This window comes from Hyla sarda, chromosome 3, assembly GCF_029499605.1.
Source record: "Hyla sarda isolate aHylSar1 chromosome 3, aHylSar1.hap1, whole genome shotgun sequence".
In the NCBI taxonomy this organism is placed as follows: Eukaryota; Metazoa; Chordata; class Amphibia; order Anura; family Hylidae; genus Hyla; species Hyla sarda.
The window spans coordinates 173,262,305-173,281,875 of NC_079191.1; the positions used below are offsets into that span (position 1 = coordinate 173,262,305).

General features: G+C 42.5%; 1 protein-coding gene across 1 annotated transcript; it reads left to right on the forward strand.

Annotated features, from left to right (window-relative positions):
* Positions 1 to 2,192: 2,192 nt before the first annotated feature.
* Positions 2,193 to 19,059, forward strand: EIF4E2 (eukaryotic translation initiation factor 4E family member 2). Its single transcript, XM_056565516.1, has 7 exons — positions 2,193 to 2,334; positions 2,819 to 2,933; positions 7,786 to 7,920; positions 10,003 to 10,107; positions 12,616 to 12,768; positions 14,794 to 14,930; positions 18,379 to 19,059. The coding sequence occupies exons 1-7, from the start codon at positions 2,315 to 2,317 to the stop codon at positions 18,416 to 18,418; spliced, it is 705 nt and encodes a 234-aa protein (XP_056421491.1). The 5' UTR covers positions 2,193 to 2,314; the 3' UTR covers positions 18,419 to 19,059.
* Positions 19,060 to 19,571: the final 512 nt, after the last annotated feature.

Here is a 19,571-nt window from a genome sequence, read left to right on the forward strand (position 1 = left end):
GTCCGAGATGATAACACCTCCCACTGAGTCCCAAGCCAGGGAATAACAGAAAACTAAAAATATAGATATCTTAAGAAGCGCTCAACCATTTTTAACCAGGTAAGGAGCGTTTTAATCAGCATCACCCGCACTACAAGCCTGTGTAACAGGTTTAGTGCGGGTGATTCTGATGACAGATTTCCTTTAATTAAACCACATGGTCAATGGCATACATACAAATTCCAAAGTCCAAAATAGCATATTTTTGGTCACTTTTTATACCATAAAAAAATTAATAAAAAGTGATCAAAAAGTCCGATCAAAACAAAAATGGTACTATTAAAACGTTAGATCACGACTCAGGAACCAATGACCAGTTTTCCATAGACATATGTACTCAACATATGATGGTTTCAACATACAATGGTCCTCCCGAAACCAATTACCATCATATGTTGAAGGACCACTGTATATGGTGGTGTATGTCACTGAGCCGGTCATAGTCAGCACTAATGATGAGCGGCATTGGCCATATTCGAATTTGCAATATTTTGCGAATATATAGACAAATATTTGTCCTATATTCGCAAACTTTGCGTATTCGTTATATGCGCATATTCGTGTATTCGAGGAAGAAAACAGTGAGGGGGTGGGCAACTTTACTATTGGTTGCTTGGGATGTTGTTGATAACCTCTGACAAGTGTATTTGCATCATTCTAATTGGCCCACAAGTGAAAAGAAGGAATATGCACATATGCGGAAAAACAAATATTTGCAATTTCGACTATATAGCGAATATATTCGCAAATTTGCAATATTCACAATAAAAATTTGAAATGCGAATATTCGAGCCCAACACTAGTCAGCACCACAGTCCTCTGAGGCTCCTCTGCAGTTACATGGTGTGTAGTTCATAGTCAGTACCACAGTCCTCTGAGGGTCCTCTGCAGTGGTGTCTGTGTCACTTTCATTTTCAGTATCACAGTCCTCTGAGGGTCCTCTGCAGTAATATGGTGGTGTCTGTGTCACTTTCATTTTCAGTATCACAGTCCTCTGAGGGTCCTCTGCAGTAATATGGTGGTGTCTGTGTCACTTTCATTTTCAGTATCACAGTCCTCTGAGGGTCCTCTGCAGTAATATGGTGGTGTCTGTGTCACTTTCATTTTCAGTATCACAGTCCTCTGAGGGTCCTCTGCAGTAATATGGTGGTGTCTGTGTCACTTTCATTTTCAGTATCACAGTCCTCTGAGGGTCCTCTGCAGTAATATGGTGGTGTCTGTGTCACTTTCATTTTCAGTATCACAGTCCTCTGAGGGTCCTCTGCAGTAATATGGTGGTGTCTGTGTCACTTTCATTTTCAGTATCACAGTCCTCTGAGGGTCCTCTGCAGTAATATGGTGGTATCTGTGTCACTTTCATTTTCAGTAACACAGTCCTCTGAGGGTCCTCTGCAGTAATATGGTGGTGTCTGTGTCACTTTCATTTTCAGTATCACAGTCCTCTGAGGGTCCTCTGCAGTAATATGGTGGTGTCTGTGTCACTTTCATTTTCAGTATCACAGTCCTCTGAGGGTCCTCTGCAGTAATATGGTGGTGTCTGTGTCACTTTCATTTTCAGTATCACAGTCCTCTGAGGGTCCTCTGCAGTAATATGGTGGTGTCTGTGTCACTTTCATTTTCAGTATCACAGTCCTCTGAGGGTCCTCTGCAGTAATATGGTGGTGTCTGTGTCACTTTCATTTTCAGTATCACAGTCCTCTGAGGGTCCTCTGCAGTAATATGGTGGTATCTGTGTCACTTTCATTTTCAGTAACACAGTCCTCTGAGGGTCCTCTGCAGTAATATGGTGGTGTCTGTGTCACTTTCATTTTCAGTATCACAGTCCTCTGAGGGTCCTCTGCAGTAATATGGTGGTGTCTGTGTCACTTTCATTTTCAGTATCACAGTCCTCTGAGGGTCCTCTGCAGTGGTGTCTGTGTCACTTTCATTTTCAGTATCACAGTCCTCTGAGGGTCCTCTGCAGTAATATGGTGATGTCTGTGTTTCACTGACACATTCAGTACCACAGTCCTATGAGGCTTCTCTGTCTTTCATTTGTCTACAGTTTTTACCCAGAAGAAGGTCAATTAACCAAAGTGAGGATGAACTGTAATGAAAACCTTATTTTCCCTATTCAAAATGGCCGCCAGATCTCGCCGTTGTCCGCGGCTTATATTTGTCCGGTTGGAAACACGTCCCCGTCTACAAAGTGCCGGGTAATGCAGGAAGCGACGGCGAGCGTGCGGAGGAATGTTATGCAGGAAGCGGAAGTGGTGGGGAGAGGAGCACGAAGACGATGAACAACAAATTTGATGCGTGAGTTAGGGGCTTGGGGCAGAGACACATAGAGAGCTGTGGTGATGCGGAGCGACACGGAGCCCCCGTTATGGGGTCGACAGGGTGTGCCCGGGAACGCCCACTGCGCTCATAGCACAGTGCTACAGCGTGTAGTGTTACATCCTGCGATACCTGTGCCCGTGTGCATTGGCTCCTAAAACTGTATATAGTAACACATCGTCTATGGATACTGGCGCTAGAGCGATCACCTGTTTGCTGTACTGTACATGAGCATCCATAGCTAGAGAGGCTTCCTGCACATTACATTGAGCAGTGCTTCCCAAGCAGTGTGCCTCCAGCTGTTGCAAACCTACAACTCCCAGGCTGTCTGGGCATGCTGGGATTTGTAGTTTTGCAACAGCTGGAGGCACAGTGCTTGGAAAACACTGACATGAAGGGACGTTCTGCCAGGATCAGGGCCTTCTCTAGTATTCATAGCTTTACTATAATGATTGTGTTTTAGTCTGAAGGACGATGACAGCGGGGATCATGACCAGAACGAGGAGAACGGCACACAGAAAGACAGTGAGAAGGAAAAGAACGACAAGGACAAGAACCAGGGCTCCTGCAAGAAGAAGGTAGGACGCTGCACTGTACACCGCGTACCGGAATACTAAAGGAGGCGTCCCCACCAAGGGTGGGTTATCGCCTTATACCATCATGTTCTATGGTGGAGAACCCCTGTCTCCATGTCTATATAAAAATGCTTCTTCCATATCCTGGGGGGGGGGGGGGGGGGGGGAGATTTATCAAGAAATGTCTATGTTAGATCACATTTCCACCATTTTTTTTTCTATTCTTTGACTAGAGTGCGCCTTATTCATCAATAATGCGCAGCATAATGATGAATAAGGTGCAGCTCTCCTTTAGTGTGAAAAGTTGTCGAACATACACCTTTTCTAAAAAAAAAAAAAAAAAAAGAGTCAGACCAACAACCAGAGGCCTGGGTTCTCAACCCGTGGTACACGTACCCATAGGAGTACGCCACGGGTTGAGCATTGGTAAGCGAAAGCACCGACAAATACTTGCCATGCACTGGCAAGTACTTGTCAGCGCATAGCCAGGCAAACCTCCAGATGTTACAAAACTACAATTCTCAGCATGCAGTGACACAAGGACATGCTGGGACTTGTAGTTATGCAACAGCTGGAGGCACACTACTATAACTTTCAGTATGCCCTTTGGCTGTCTGTGCATGCTGGGGGTTGTAGTTATGCAACAGCTGGAGGCACACTGGTTGCAAAACACAGTTTGTTACATAACTCAGTGTTTCCCAACCCTTGTGGCTCCAGCTGTTGCAAAACTAAAACTCCCAGCATGCATGGTCTGTTAGTGCATGCTTGGAGTTATAGTTTTGCAACAGCTGGAGGCACACGGGTTGGGAAACACGAAGTTAGAAAACAGATAATGCCCAGACAGCCGGAGGGCATGCTGGGAAGAGAACAGATTGGGGACCACTGTGTAGTGGTCTCCAAACTGTGGCCCTCCAGATGTTGCAAAACTACAACTCCAAGCATGTCCAGACAGCCAAAGGCTGTCTGGGCATGCTGGAAGTTGTAGTTTTGAAACTCCTAGAAGCAGCAGCGAAGATTAGTGACTATCGCACGGATGTCTGCCATTAACCCCTCAGATGCCGTATCAATAAAGATCAAGGCATCTGCAGCACTGTGGTCACTAAAATGGATGATCGGATCGCCTGCAACGCTGCCACGGCGATCCGGTCATCCAGAACTGCAGACGGAGGTCCCCTCACCTGCCTCCTTTGCCTTCCACGGGTCTTCTGCAGAAGATGACCGATAATAGTGATCAGTGCTATGTCCTATGCCTAGCACTGAACAGTATTAGCAATCGAATGATTGCTATAAATGGTCCCCTATGGGGACTATTAAAGTATTAAAAAAAAAAAAAGTTACAAAAATTTGAAAAAAAGAAAAAATACAAAAAAATGTAAATTGTCCCATTTTCCCTAATTCACCCCCAAAAAGTGTAAAAAAATTAATAAAATAAAAAATAAATAAAAAAATGTATATACATATTTGGTATCGCCACGTGCATAAATATCCGAACTATTAAAATAAAATGTTAATGATACCGTATGGTGAATGGCGTGAACATGCTAATTTGATTTAAAAGTTTGCGATTTTATTTTTAAGCGCAACAGTAATAAAAAAAAGTATGTAATCATGGGTATCATTTTAATCGTATTGACCCAAAGAATAAAGAACACATGTTATTTTTAACATAAATTGTTCGGAGTGAAAATGAAACCTTCCAAAATATGCAAAATTGTGGTTTTCTTTTTAATTTCCCCACACAAATAGTATTTTTTTAGTTGCGCCATACATTTTATGGTAAAGTGAGTGATGGCATTACAATGGACAACTGGTCGCAAAAAAACAAGCCCTCATACTAGTCTGTGGATGAAAATATAAAAGAGTTATGATTTTTTTTGAAGGCGAGGAGGAAAAAACTAAAACGTAAAAATAAAATAGTCCTTAAGGGGTTAAATGGGTACTCCCATTTATGAAAATGAACTGGTGCCAGAAAGTTAAACAGACTTGTAAATTACTTCTATTAAACAATCTTAATCCTTCCAGTACTTATTAGTTGCTGACTACTACAGAGGAAATGGTTTGCTGTTTCGAACACAGGGCTCTCTGCTGACATCACAAGCACAGTGCTCTCTGCTGACATCTCTGTCCTTTTTAATAACTGTCCAGAGTAGGAGAAAATCCCTATAGCAAACATATGCTGCTCTGGACAGTTCCTAAAATGGACAGAGATATCAGCAGAGAGCACTGTGCTCGTGATGTCAGCAGAGAGCTCTGTGTTCAAAAAAGTAAACCATTTCCTCTGTAGTATACAGACCCTAAAAAGTACTGGAAAGATGAAGATTTTTTAATAGAAGTAATTTACAAATCTGTGAATTCGGGTAGAAAACAGACATGGTGCACATCTACAATCTTGTATAATGATCTGATTGCTTCTCAGCATAATATCAAAAACTAACAGGTTGTTATTATACGTTTTTGATCAAAAAGTACAAGCCCACTCGCCACGTCAAGGCCACCTATTTAGAGTGGGTCCCTAACGTCCCTAGCATAAAATGGCGCAGCAATCAGATCATTATACAAGATTGTAGATGTGCACCATGTCTGTTTTCTACCCGAATTCACACTGTGTTTTTTATCCCCTCCTTTTTTTTTGTTTGAACATGTGTCTGCACTCTTCCCCACCCCCTCAGCCCAACCCTATATAAGTAGTAGTTAGCTACACAAGGGCCATTTCTTTCCTAGCAGCCTCCCAGTCTGACTGGGAGAGCATGGTAAGTGAGCCATTACACCTTGTTCACACTGGTGTGGTGCTGTGCGGTGTCCGTTGCTGCCGTGGCGCCGTGTCTGCGGGGAGGTGCGACCCATAGACTGGTTTGAGTGGCATTGGGGCCGCTCTGCCAGTGGGTCATTTTCCCCCCCGTGGGCACTGGTGTCGCGGCGATGGTGGTCGCCGCCCAGTGCTACGCCATTTTATGCTAGGGACGTTAGGGACCCACTCTAAATAGGTGGCCTTGACGTGGCGAGTGGGCTTGTACTTTTTGATAAAAAATGTATACTAACAACCTGTTTTTGATACTATGCTGAGAAGCAATCAGATAATTATACAAGATTGTAGATGTGCACCATGTCTGTTTTCTACCCGAATTCATAATTTACAAATCTATTTAACTTTCTGGCACCAGTTGTTAAAAAATAAATAAATAATGTTTTCCACGGGAGTACCCCTTTAAGCACCAGGCCAATTTTATTTTAGCATTTTCGTTTTTTTCCTCCTCGCATTCTGAAAATCATAACTTTTTTATATTTCCATCCACAGACCCATATGAGGGCTTTTTTTTTAAATTTTTTTTTTTGCGTCACCAATTTTACTTTATGACATCACTTATTTTACCATACAATGTACGGCGCAACCCAAAAAATATTATTTACGTGGGAAAATTGAAAACAAAAACCACAATTTACCAAATTTTGGAAGGTTTTGTTTTCACGCTGTACACTTTACAATAAAAATGAAATGTTTTCTTTATTCTGTGGGTCAATACGATGAGAATGATACCCATGTTATATGCTTTTCTATAATTGTCTTGCTTTAAACAAATCTCAAACTATTTTAATTAAATTAGTATGTTTGAAATTGCCCTATTTTGACCCCACCTATAACTTTCTCATTCTTCTGTACATGGGGCGGTATGAGGGCTGATTTTTTTGCGCCGGGGTCTGTAGTTTTTATCGCTACCACTTTTGCTTATGGTTTACTTTTACATTTTTTATTACTTTTTTTGGGGGAATAAAATGTGACAAAAAAGCTGCAATTTTGGAATTTTTTTATGTTTACGCCGTTCATTTTACGGGATGATTAACAATATATTTTGATAGTTCAGCCTTTTACACACGCGGGGATACCAAATATGTTAATAATTTTTTTACGCTTTTTCGGTGGTAAAATGGGGAAAAACTGATGATTTTTCAAATTTTTTTATTTATTTTTTACACTTTAATAGTCCCCATAGGGGACTATTTATGGCAATCATTTGATTGTGAATACTGTTCAGTGCTATCCATAGGGCATAGCAATGATCAGTGTTATCAGGTCAAACCAGAGCAGAAGAACCCTAAAGACAGCCAGAGGCAGGTGAGGGGACCTCCGGCCACCATGCTGGATGATCGGATCCCCACGGCAGCGCTGCGGGCGATCCGACCATCAATTCAAAGTATCGCACTGCCGCAGATGCCATGATCTGTATTGATCACGGCATCTTAGGGGTTAATGGCAGACATCCACGCGATGCTCGCCATTACCGGTGGGTCCCTGGCTGTTGATAGCAGCCTGGACCTACAACGCATGACGGACCGACGCGGAGCGTAAATGTACCTCATGGTGCGTTAAATACCACTGCACCATGACGTACATTTACGTCAATTGCCGTTAGGGGTATGTTCACACTTGCAAAGACTTTGCCAGAAATAATGTGATTTTAATCTCCCATTGCCTTAATCTGGAAGTGTTCAATAAAATGGTTTTCAAAATATAAAGCTGAAAAAAAAAGAGCAGTTCTGCTTGATCACATTGAAATCTGTTGGAGCTTGAAAAAGGAACACATGAAAAGCCACATCAAGCTGCACCAAAAACCACACAGCAAACTCCAAAATGGGTTTGAGATGGTTTTATGTTACATTCTCATATTGTGTTCCCGTTGGCTGCCAGGGCATGCTGGGAGTTGTAGTTTTGTAACATCTTGAGGTTCACAAGTGTAATCCAATACAGTTGTTGAGGGAGGGATCAGCTTGTGGTAGGTTGTATACCAGGATTTGCCACAGGTGTAGTTATGTATAATTTGGTCCCTAGGTAACTGCATGGTATGTTGTGTATTTACAGACAGTCGTGCCAGGTCCAGCAGAGCATCCATTACAGTACAACTATACATTCTGGTATTCCCGCAGAACTCCAGGAAGACCAACAAGCTCTCAGAGTTATGAACAGAACATCAAGCAGATTGGAACCTTTGCCTCTGTGAGTGCCTGCTAAATATTAACACTTTGGTTCAAGGGGTTACCGTACAACACCAAAAGCAGTGCTGTCTGGAACGGGCTCATAATATGACAATCCCTCTTAATAGATTTTTTGCCATCCTGTGTTCACCATTATGAAAAATAATGGCAGAGATTTCTAATGCAAAATAAAGCTGCTTACTAGGGATCGACCGATTATGGGTTTGGCCAATATTATCGGCCGATAATCACGATTTTGGACATTATCGGTATCAGCAATTACCTTGCCGATAATGCCTGCCCCGGCCAGAGACCGCCGCCGCTGCCCCATTGCCTCCCCCATCCCTGGTTTTATAATAACCAGTTCCCGGGGTCCGCTCTACTTCTGGCTCCTGCGGCGTCCTGTGCACTGCGCAATGACGAGTGACGTCCTCAACGCGACGCCACTGTCAGTGCGCACAGTGACAGCTCAGGACGATGCCGAAACCAGAAGTAGTGCGGACCCCAGGAGAACTGAGAACAGGTAATTATAAAACCGGGGATGGGGGAGGCAATGGGGCAGTGGTGGTGGTTGGACTAGGGAGGACCCCAGGACAGGCAGGGGGAAAGAAGCGGGCGGTGGCGGTCTCTGGCCCCGCAAAAGCCGCTGCAGTTCATTGATTTCAAGCGCCCGCTTTAAATCATTGATCTGCGGGGCCGGGGGATGGGTGTGTAATAGCCGATAACTTATAGCGGAATATCGGTATAAGCTATCGGCCTGAAAGGTCGCAGATTATCGGTATCTGCCCTAAAAAATCGATATCGGTCGATCCCTACTGCTTACTGTTTGGATCACTCAGTTACAGCCATGATCATGGGGTCTGGACATTTGATGGCTTTTAGGTAAACGATGACATGTTCTTACAGCTACCTATAGCAAGGAGCTTACTTACCATTGAAATCTATACGTTTAAGTCATAGGATTGCTTGGTATAACTAAGAAAATTACAGACTGGTATAACTAAGTCTGTAATGCATTGGATAGAAATGATGATTTTATTTGTCATTCGGCAATAAAGCTGCTAGTCTTAGGTTAGGTTCACACAGGCGGGTCTGCAGTGAGTTTCCCGTGGCAGATTTTCCGCAGCAGAATTTTCCAAGATTTTGCTGCTGAAAACCACAGCAGGAATCTCTCTGTAGACCCGCTCGTTTGAACATACTTTTATGGGTCCATGCTGATGGCTGGATTCTTTATTTTTGATTATCAGTTTCTTATGTTCTAGATCTCACTTAAGCTTGAGCACAAATTCTGCTCCAGCATTAATCCAACCTTTGATGGTAGTCACTGTATATGCTTATGTAAATCAGCTGTCAGTTATTGGTAAGGATGCTAGGCCAGTGGTATAGTGTGGTTACAGGTGTGTTGCTCCCATGTGTACACTGAGTTTAGTGTAGTTTTTGTACTGTTTGTTTGTAGTTTTTTTTTTTTTTTTTATGTGCTGTTTCAAAAAGATTATACAGCATATAAATATTCCGGTTGTCCATTTTTATGCTTCTTGCCTTCAGTAAAGAGGACCATTTTTGTTTGCATTCAGTGGTTTAAAACTTGTTCGCGATTGATACTCCTTGACTGAGGGGTTAATAAAATATCTGTCTAGGCAATCCTCCATTAGTTTTACACAGCAGCACTGCTCATTTCTTTGTTTTCTTCAGTGCATCAGCTAGGTGTCGGGGAACTTTAGCTTACGGAAGATTGCCTATATTCGATATATTGTCACAAACCCATAGTTGCAAGAATAAAATCTTTAAAGTTTTAAGGCTCTGGACATAAGTTAGGTTTCCATACAACAAACCAAAAACATTAAAAACTTTTTTTTTTCTCTCCTAGAAAATGCTTATATTCATAGGCTGTCTCATCTAACCATTCACTTTAATAGCAATTAACCGTGTATTTGCCTCCCCCCCCTGTCTCAGTATTGTTGGGGGTTTCAGAGCTCTTTCTTCTTTGTTTCCACTTTACTAACTCCCCCCCCCCCCCCCCCCCCCCCCCCCCCAAAATCACAATTTCCCCGTACATAGATAAATCATTTAATACTTTATTTGAGGTCTCTGCATTGTTAACTAGGTGGAACAGTTCTGGAGGTTCTATAGCCACATGGTCCGCCCCGGTGACCTGACCGGACACAGTGATTTTCATCTTTTTAAGGAAGGGATCAAACCAATGTGGGAGGTAAGTTGTTGTGGATCAAAGGAAATCCTGCTAATATTACTAGCAGGCAAAATAGTGAGGAGAGGAGTATTGAATGTTTAAGCCAGTAACAATAGCATCAAGCATTGTGTGGAATAGTTATCAAAACCTGTGCAGAGGAAAAGTTTACCAGTTGCCCATAAAAAGACCTCTGAAAAATAAGAAGCGATCTGATTGGTTGCTAAAACTAGCATTTAGTAATTATAAAACAACCCAGAGCAATGAAGATAGGGAAATCTACAAGACTAGGCAGAAAGAGGCCAAGCAAGTTATAACAACTTCTAAAGCACAGGCAGTAGAAAAACTAGCTCAGACTGTGAAAAAAGGGGATAAGACATTCTTCAGATATATAAATAAAAAAAGGAAATTAAAACAAGGAATAACTAAATTAAAAACAAAGGAAGGAAGGTATGTAGAAGAGAATAAGGGGCTAGCCGACTGCCTTAATGAATACTTCTGTTCAGTTTTTACAGAAAAAGAAGGAAAAGGGCCTCCATTAGAGAGGAAAACTAAGGAATCCTTTGATGCATGTGTCTTTACAGAGGAAGAGGTGCTACGTTTGCTGTCTAAAGTGAAGACAAATAAATCACAGGGGCCTGATGGGATACACCCAAAATTATTAAAAGAGTTTAGTGGTGAGCTAGCAAAACCGTTAACAGATTTATTTAACCAATCAATGGTAACAGGAGCTGTCCCGGAAGATTGAAAATTACCAAATGTTGTGCCCATTCACAAGAAAGGTAGTAAGGAGGAATCAAGCAACTATAGGCCAGTAAGTCTGACATCAATAGTGGGGAAATTAATGGAAACCCTACTACAGTATAGGATTGTGGAACATCTAAAATCCCAGGGATTGCAAGATGAAAAACATGGGTTTACTTCAGGGAGGTCATGTCAAACAAATCTTATTGATTTTTTTGACTGGGTGACTAAAATAATAGATGGCGGAGGGGCAGTAGACATTGCATATCTAGATTTTAGTAAGGCTTTTGACACTGTCCCACATAGAAGACTTATCAATAAACTACAGTCCTTGAGCTTGGACTCCAATATTGTTGAGTGGATTAGACAGTGGCTGAGTAACAGACAACAGAGGATTGTAGTCAATGGAGAATATTCAGAGCAAGGTCTTGATGGTAAGGTATGTCTTTTTGCTGATGACACAAAGATATGTAACAGGGTTGATGTTCCTGGAGGGATCCGCCAAATGGAAAAGGATTTAGGCAAACTAGAAGAATGGTCAGAACTCTGGTAACTGAAATTTAATGTGGATAAGTGCAAGATAATGCACCTGGGGCGTAAAAACCCTCAGGCAGAATATAGATTATTTGACACAGCCCTGACCTCTGTATCTGAGGAGAGGGATTTAGGAGTAATTATTTCAGAAGACTTAAAGGTAGGAAGACAATGTAATAGAGCAGCAGGAAACGCTAGCAGAATGCTTGGATGTATAGGGAGAGGTATAAGCAGTAGAAAGAGAGAAGTGCTCATGCCGCTGTACAGAACACTGGTGAGACCTCAATTGGAGTATTGTGCGCAGTACTGGAGGCCGTATCTCCAGAAGGATATAGATACTCTAGAGAGAGTTCAAAGAAGAGCTACTAAACTAGTACATGGATTGCAGGATAAAACTTACCAGGAAAGGTTAAAGGACCTTAACATGTATAGCTTGGAAGAAAGAAGAGACAGAGGGGATATGATAGAGACTTTTAAATACATAAAGGTGTGGTGTGTCCTTCATATAAGGATACACTGGCGAATGTCTCAATTTTAACATCAGTGTTGATGGATAGCCAATGTATTGTTTACATCTACCACAGTAGTGCACCCATATTCCTGTATTGTATTATTCTAATTGTTACACATCCACACCGTTTATCTGGTGTAGGATTCTATAGTGGCACTTGTAGTCCACTGCAGGCATCCTCCAGTGTATGCATTTTTATGCTGGGGATCGCCCCTAGCAACGGACTACAAGGGCAGGATCTGCTCCCCCAGTATAAATGCACAACCGCATTTGGGGTTGAGCACCTCCAGCCATTTGAGACCACTTTTTTGTTGTTTGTTTAGACTTTTAAATACATAAAGGGAATTAACATGGTAAAGGAGGAGAGCATATTTAAAAGAAGAAAAACTACCACAAGAGGATATAGTTTTAAATTAGAGGGGCAAAGGTTTATGCAGTAATATCAGGAAGTATTACTTTACTGAGAAAGTAGTGGATGCATGGAATAGCCTTCCTGCAGAAGTGGTCGCTGCAAATACAGTGAAGGAGTTTAAACATGCATGGGATAAGCATAAGGCTATCCTTCATATAAGATAGGCCCAGGGACTATTCATAGTATCCAGATTATTGGGCAGACTAGATGGGCCAAATGGTTCTTATCTGCCGACACATTCTATGTTTCTATGTGAAACTGGTCATCTTGTACTCTGCGCAGGTTTTGATAAATCTCCCCAAGTGTCTTTCCTTTATTTCCTCCTGTCTAGGATGATGCAAACAAGAATGGAGGAAAGTGGATAATCCGCCTTCGTAAAGGACTGGCTTCTCGCTGCTGGGAGAATCTCATTCTAGCGATGTTAGGGGAGCAGTTTATGGTTGGGGAGGAGATCTGTGGGGCAGTTGTCTCTGTCCGTTTCCAGGTGAGAAACTAGTGCTAAGTAGTAGCTTAGATGGCGATCTTTGGGTTAAAAAAAAAGTGTTAGGTGTTTTTTTTTTTTATATAGTTTCGGAATGGTAAAAGCATTTTATGGTTTAGGATATGTTTGCACTATGGAATTTCTGCGTGCAAAATTGCACTCAGGAATTCCACTGCATGAAACTAAATATTAGCGTGAGTAGGTTTTCTGCTGAACCATTCACACTGCAGAAATTGATCCCCCAAGTAATGTCCCTTTGTTTACAGGGAAAGTGACTTCATATTTACTATATTGCCACTGCTGAAAAAATATAATGAAATAACAATAGTAATTCTATATACTTACAGTCCTTTGGTGCACTTGGAGTGGTCACCCAGACCAATCCTGTCTCCTGTAGCCCCAGTCCTAGCCACCTCTCAGCAGTGATGTGAAGCCATGTGAGACAGTCTGTGACACAGTCATGAGCAAGTTCTTACATCGGTCTTGCTGAGAGGTGGCTCAGGCTCGGTGGTCAGATGGGGCTACAAGAGGAGACAGGAGTGGTCCAGACAGCCCCCAATGCATCAACTGACTGTATGCATACAGAACAACTATAGCTATTTTTCTATATTTTTAGCATTAGCAGAGGAGTATATGTGGGGTCACTTTCAATTTTATTTGGTGGTTATTTCGACCGGAAATTGCTGTAAAAATAAGCGCCTATGCCGCATCATTTCTGCTCCATTTACTATGTAGCAGAAGAGTGGGTGTTCCAAGAGGAATTAAGCAAGGTAATTTTTCTTGCTAATTCTGTAGTGTGAACATACCCTCAGACAATATTTATCTATATTCCCTATTATTGCTTATCAGTGTAATAGAGGGCTTTCCACAGATTGGGACTCCACCTCTACAAGACGTGGCTCTGTGGAGAAACCATCCTGGCTGTGCATTACACAAATAACCCATTTCTTACAAGGGCCCTCTATCATGCGGCAGTTCCAATGTAGTCTGAGACTTTAGTGATTCCAGTGTAGTTTATAGAAACTAGATATTTAAAACTACCACAAACACTCTGCTGACATGATCAATGCTGCATTTTTAGATCTTCAATTTTGCATTATCATACTTTTTTTTATAAGCTGTGAACCTATGTTTTTCTACACCTTTTTAAAGCAGACCTCCTTTGTAAAAACAACTTTCCCTGCACCCCCACTATGTCAGTCTATCATCTGAGCACTTCACATATGTACTGTATATTGTACCCACTGCAGTTCAGCCTTAAGCCTACTTCTGATGATATCTTGTATATGAGAGGTCGCCCTGCTCTGTCTTCCTTTATCCATCCCAAGATGACTGTAGAGCATCACATGAGTAGATAGAGGCGGTCCTATCTCTGCCTGATTAGTCAGGAGAACTTTTTTTGGAGCAGGCCATGCATTTTCTTCATACAAGCACTGACACACAAATTCCCATAGACTCAAATAAAAAGAATGTCACTAAGACTTATTCACACTGTTACTAGGCAATTGCCCTTGTGTGAGATTAAGAGATAGAAACAGCAAGAAAGACAACAGAAGAGGCTGACAAATTAAATTCCTTGAAGGACTATTCCGGGTAGGGGAAGACTATTCCAAAGGATAGGGGATAAGATGTCTGATCGTGGGGGACCCACTGCTGAGACTCCCCGCAATCTCTGCGGGTGCTGAATCTCCAGTTTCGGAAACGTCTGGGTTTTTGGGACTGGGGACGTCACACCATGCCCCCTCCATTCATGTGTATGGGAAGGGGCGTGACAGAGGTTTCCGAAACTGAAGATTCAGCAACCGCATAGAATGCGGGTGCTGCAGGGAGATCGCGGGGGGGTCTCAGCAGCAGGCCCCCCGCGGTCAGACATGTTATCACCCTATCCTTTGGATAGGGGATAAAATGTTTTTGCCCGGAATACCCCTTTAAAGGAACACAGTGTTTCTGTTGATAGGGTGGACTGCTGGGCACACACTGATTTTTGAGGCAGTTTATAGTAAAGATGATTTAATGCTTTCATTTTAGGAAGACATCATTTCTATCTGGAATAAAACTGCAAGTGACCAAGCAACGACAGCACGGATCCGAGATACTTTACGCCGAGTTCTGAATCTGCCTCCGAATACAGTCATGGAATATAAAACACACACAGACAGCATCAAGTACGTGTAAAATAACACTCTTTCCTAGGGTCTTTCATGTGAATGTAATAGCGCTATGGTAGGTTTGGTAAAAAAAAAAATAGCATGACTGGTGTCCTTGTGTTTTCTAGTGATCCTAAATTCTACATATTCAGTTTAATTGACAATTTCAGTATTTAACTTGATATTATTCAACAGAAAATATTTATGGCCCAGTATTAAGAGTAATTTCAAGGTAGAGAGTGGAGAATGACACATGCACCAAGGTAAAGGAGCTTCCTAGGGTTAGTATCTGTAGCTTTTTATTTCCTTTAAAGGGGTATTCCACCTTTAGCCATCTTATCCCTTCTCCAAAGGATGGGGGATAAGATGTCTGATTGCGAGGGTCCCGCCACCGGGGACCCCTGCAATCTCTCCTGTAGCACCCGCTTGTCATCAGCTACACGGAGCGAAGATCGATCCGTGCTGATGGCTCACAATACAGGGGCGTCACGATCCCGCCATTTTGTGACTTCACGATCCCGCCCCTTCGTGACGTCACACATCCTCCTCAATGCAAGCCTATGGGAGGGGGAGTGATGTCATAATACTCCGGCCCCTGTATCATGAGTCATCAGTGAAGATCGCTCCGTGCAGTGGGTGCTGCAGGAGAGATTGCAGGGGTCCCCAGAGGCGGGACCCCCGCGATCAGACATCTTATGCCCTATCCTTGGGAACGGGGATAAGATGTCTAGGGGCGGAGTACCCCTTTAAACCTTTTAATGACCGACAATAGGCCCTTTAGTTGCGCTTGGTGGTCATTGAATATAGAGCTTGCTCAAAGGCTGAACCCACTCTATATGCGGTAGGTGTCTTCTGTATATTACAGCCAACACCTGCCAGCAACTGCAGGCATTGGACTTTAATCTCATTCAGACATTTTAACACTCTGTATGCCTTGATCAATAGCATTCATGGCATGCAGAAAATGAACAGGTGCCGCAACTGTCAAGGGTCCAATCACCAGCGACCGAAACTATAAAATCATTAAAAAAAATTATAATCACCCTTTTCTTATACTTCAAATTAGCATCTGAAATCCTGTCCAAACCCCCCCCCCCCCCCCCATGTATTTGATATGTTTCCTATTCGCATCAATCAGAGTTACTGTCAAAACTTCGGGATGTACAACTTATCCCCTATCCTAAGGATAGGGGATAAGTGTTAGATTGATGGGGGTCCAACTGCTGGAGCCCTCGCGATCTCCCAAACGGCACCCCGGCTCCCTGCATGAACGAGCATTTTCAACCACCGCCAGAAGTGGCAGCTGACACACCCCCTTCAAGCAGCACTATGGGAGAGCCAGTTCGCTGTTTTCTGCAATCTCCGGCTCTGCCATAGAACTGCATGGAGGGGGTGTGTTGGCCGCAGCTTTGTGGTGTGGTCGAAAACACCTGTTTCATGCAGGGAGCAGGGGCGCCATTTGGGAGGTCGCAGGGGGCACCAGCAGTTGGACCCCCCGCGATCTAACACTTATCCCCTATCCTTAGGATAGGGGATAAGTTGTACATCCCGGAGTTATCCTTTAAAGTGTATGTAAGGTGAATGCATGTGGGAAGATCTGCCATGTTGATTTTTATAACCTTTTATTTTATTGACTTAAAGGGGTTATCCAAGCTTAAAAAAAATTGCAAAAGGGCCCCAAGATGTATTAACGCTACAAACCAACAGTTACTCGCCTGTCCGATCCTGCAATGATTGAATCTTACATATTTAAAGGGCTTTTCTAAGTCCTTTTATTTTTTTTTTATTGATGGTCTTCCTCAGGATGTGACATTAGTATCCCATTGGAGGGGATCTAGCACCTCCCTCAGATTAGCTGTTGCAATAGCCACGGTGCTCATGTATACATTGAATACACATACAAAAGAAAAAGGATATAAAGTGCTTTATTTGCATATCTTCTACTCAGTAGAGCAGTGTTTCCCAACCAGGGTGCCTCCAGATGTTGCAAAATTACAACTCCCAGCCTTTTGGCAGCATTTGGCTGTCCGGGAATTCTGGGAGTTGTAGTTTTGCAACACCTGGAGGCACCCTCTTTGGGAAACACTGTAGTAATGAAACTCTCAGCTTATGTTCTACTGGGAGCAGAACATCTAAAAAAGCTTTGTGTGCATACATGTCAGTGCTGCTGCAAGCTCGCCCACGCCACCTGAGAACATCTGCAGTGTGTGGCACCCCCTTAAAACCTCCCAAAACAGTAGTTCAGGTTTAATGCTAGGGAGCATCAGGAAATTGTACCTGGGAGCAACCCAACCTGAAATACTAGGTGTATAGTGGATTTTGATGCAAAAAAAAAAAAAAAAAGGAATGACTTATCCTACGAATGTAATTTGACACATATCCACAGGATAACTATGCAACCAATAGGGGCCTGACTGCTGGGGCCCATCTCGGCCAGTGATTTTATTTATTTAAAAAATCTTGGGAGGACCAGGAGGAGCCAGATTTTCTAATCCCCCGGCAGTATATAAAATGTAAAACCCCTTTTTAACACAGCTGGACCTCATGCAAAGAAGACAATTCTGATTTAAGGTGTCAGTTTTATTTTTATTTTTTTCGACACAACCAACTCCCCTTCTAACATGCTCTAGAAAACAGTAACACTTTTCTGGTCTGTTTTTAAATTAAGAATCAAAGAACAAAAAAAGCTTCTTTTATTGGATACAACATATAGTGTAACATTGCTTTATCAGGCTCTCCGTTTCTTCAGATGACTATACTGGCTGCATCTGTCAGTCAACGGACACCACTTCCTGTGCCAGTGACCATAGAGTCTAGCTCAGTGTTTCCCAACCAGGGTGCCTCCAGCTGTTGCAAAACTACAACTCCCAGTATGCCCAGACAGCCTTTGGCTGTCTGGGCATGCTGGGAGATGTAGTTTTGCAACAGCTGGAGGCACCCTTGTTTTGAAACATTGGTCTAGCTGCTGGTCAGAGCTAGAACGGGTAGGTAGGTAGGTAGGTCAGTCAGAAATGACTCCAGAAGCTGTCCAGTGCTGGGCATGTAGTGCATACTTGGATTATGTAGTTTGCCAGCTCTCGATCTCCAAAATCAGATTTATTTATTTTTTCCTTTGGTTGCTCAGGGCTTGGGAAGAATTTCACGGCCTGGTGAACATCAGCAGCCGCTGAGTGTATTCTCCCCCTCTCCCTGCATGCAGCGGTAGGGCCTCATTTTAATTCTACCCAAAAGTCACCTTTTTTTCCTTTTGTCAATCATCTTTGGCAAGACTTCATTTTGTGTGACTGTGTCAGTGTTTGGTGGACAAAAGAGAAAGTTGTGGTTGTTTGATGTCTATGGAGAACTGATAGAGCCGGTGAGAGAACTGGGTCCCCTGAAACAGAAAATCCATGAGTTTACTGGCTTTACCCTTTTTTTTTTTCCCCATATATTTAACTCCACCTTATTACCTCTTATTTTGTTACAGGGACAAGACAAGTTTCCGAAACACAAAAATTGCATTATGAGAGGTCATTGTCAACCGCTGTGCTGACGTGTTGCTAGGTCTCAATTCATCACTCCCACTTTTGGACAATATTCTGCATGTGTTCTAGTGACACCGTTAACCCATTCACTGCCAGAGGACCTAGTAATTCCTGCCCAAAAAAATGGCAATATGTTGTGTGACCTCGGTCAGAGATGTGGGGGAGAAGGGTCTTCCTGTCACTCTGCTCCACCAACCCTCACTTTGTATGAGATGTGCAAACGCTGCTTTACTGGGGAGAAAGAAAAGCACTAAAATGTTACATTTAATCCTTTTTTTATTTGTGGTTTTATTTTTTTTAAGGGATAGCAGATGGCATGAAATTTTTTTTTTTAACCATTGTTTACCTGTAATTTCTGTGTCAGTGGAACTTGCATTTTCCTGACCAGCAAATCTCTGCTCCCAAAATTTGCCTTGTAATGTTTCTGCAGCACTTTGTTAGTTTCCTTTCATGTTTTACGCAAAGGATTTTGTCTGTGTATGATAATAGAAATCACCACCGTATCAGACCCATTACTGAGACATATCAGTATTATTATAAGTGTTGGTGTACAAGGTTTAACCTTTATTTCAGCTGTACATATATCCCAATGTCATCTCTATTAAAATATTGGGTCTTTAGTCCTGTGTCTTTATTTTACCTTTTTAAAGAGGAGTTATCAGCTCTTTTCTGATTTAGTAATAACACAAAACATTGTTCTTGAGTTACTTGATAACTGTTACCATGCCTCATGTCAATAGTGCGTGTCCTGGCACTCTTGACGCAGCCAGCAACTGGTCCAACGTATGTAAAGACTGACAGTCCAACAATAGATTGAAAAGACGGCACTTGCCAACAGTAGACTTAAGGGTACGTTCCCACACGGTGTATTTGCTGCGTATTTGCTGCTGCGTATTTTATTTTCCCTGTTGAAGTCAATGGGTAGGGAAATACGCAGCAAAATACGCCACGTGGGAATGCACCCTAAAGGGGTATTCCAGGATTTTTTTTATTTATTTGACAATGCTACAGGGGCTGTAAAGTTAGTGTAGTTCATAATATAGTGCCTGTACCTGTGTGTGACGGTTTTCTCACAATTCTTCAGTGATTTTCACTCCAATATTTATTTTTACCAGCATACAAAATGACTGCTGTC

What these genes read in the sequence shown, in the direction of transcription:
- EIF4E2 (XM_056565516.1), top strand. Translation starts at nt 2,315, where the DNA reads ATGAACAACAAATTTGATGC. An exon ending in AGATTGGAACCTTTGCCTCT is followed by an intron (nt 7,921 to 10,002) that starts GTGAGTGCCTGC and finishes ATTGTTAACTAG; the next exon opens with GTGGAACAGTTCTGGAGGTT. An exon ending in GGATCAAACCAATGTGGGAG is followed by an intron (nt 10,108 to 12,615) that starts GTAAGTTGTTGT and finishes CCTCCTGTCTAG; the next exon opens with GATGATGCAAACAAGAATGG.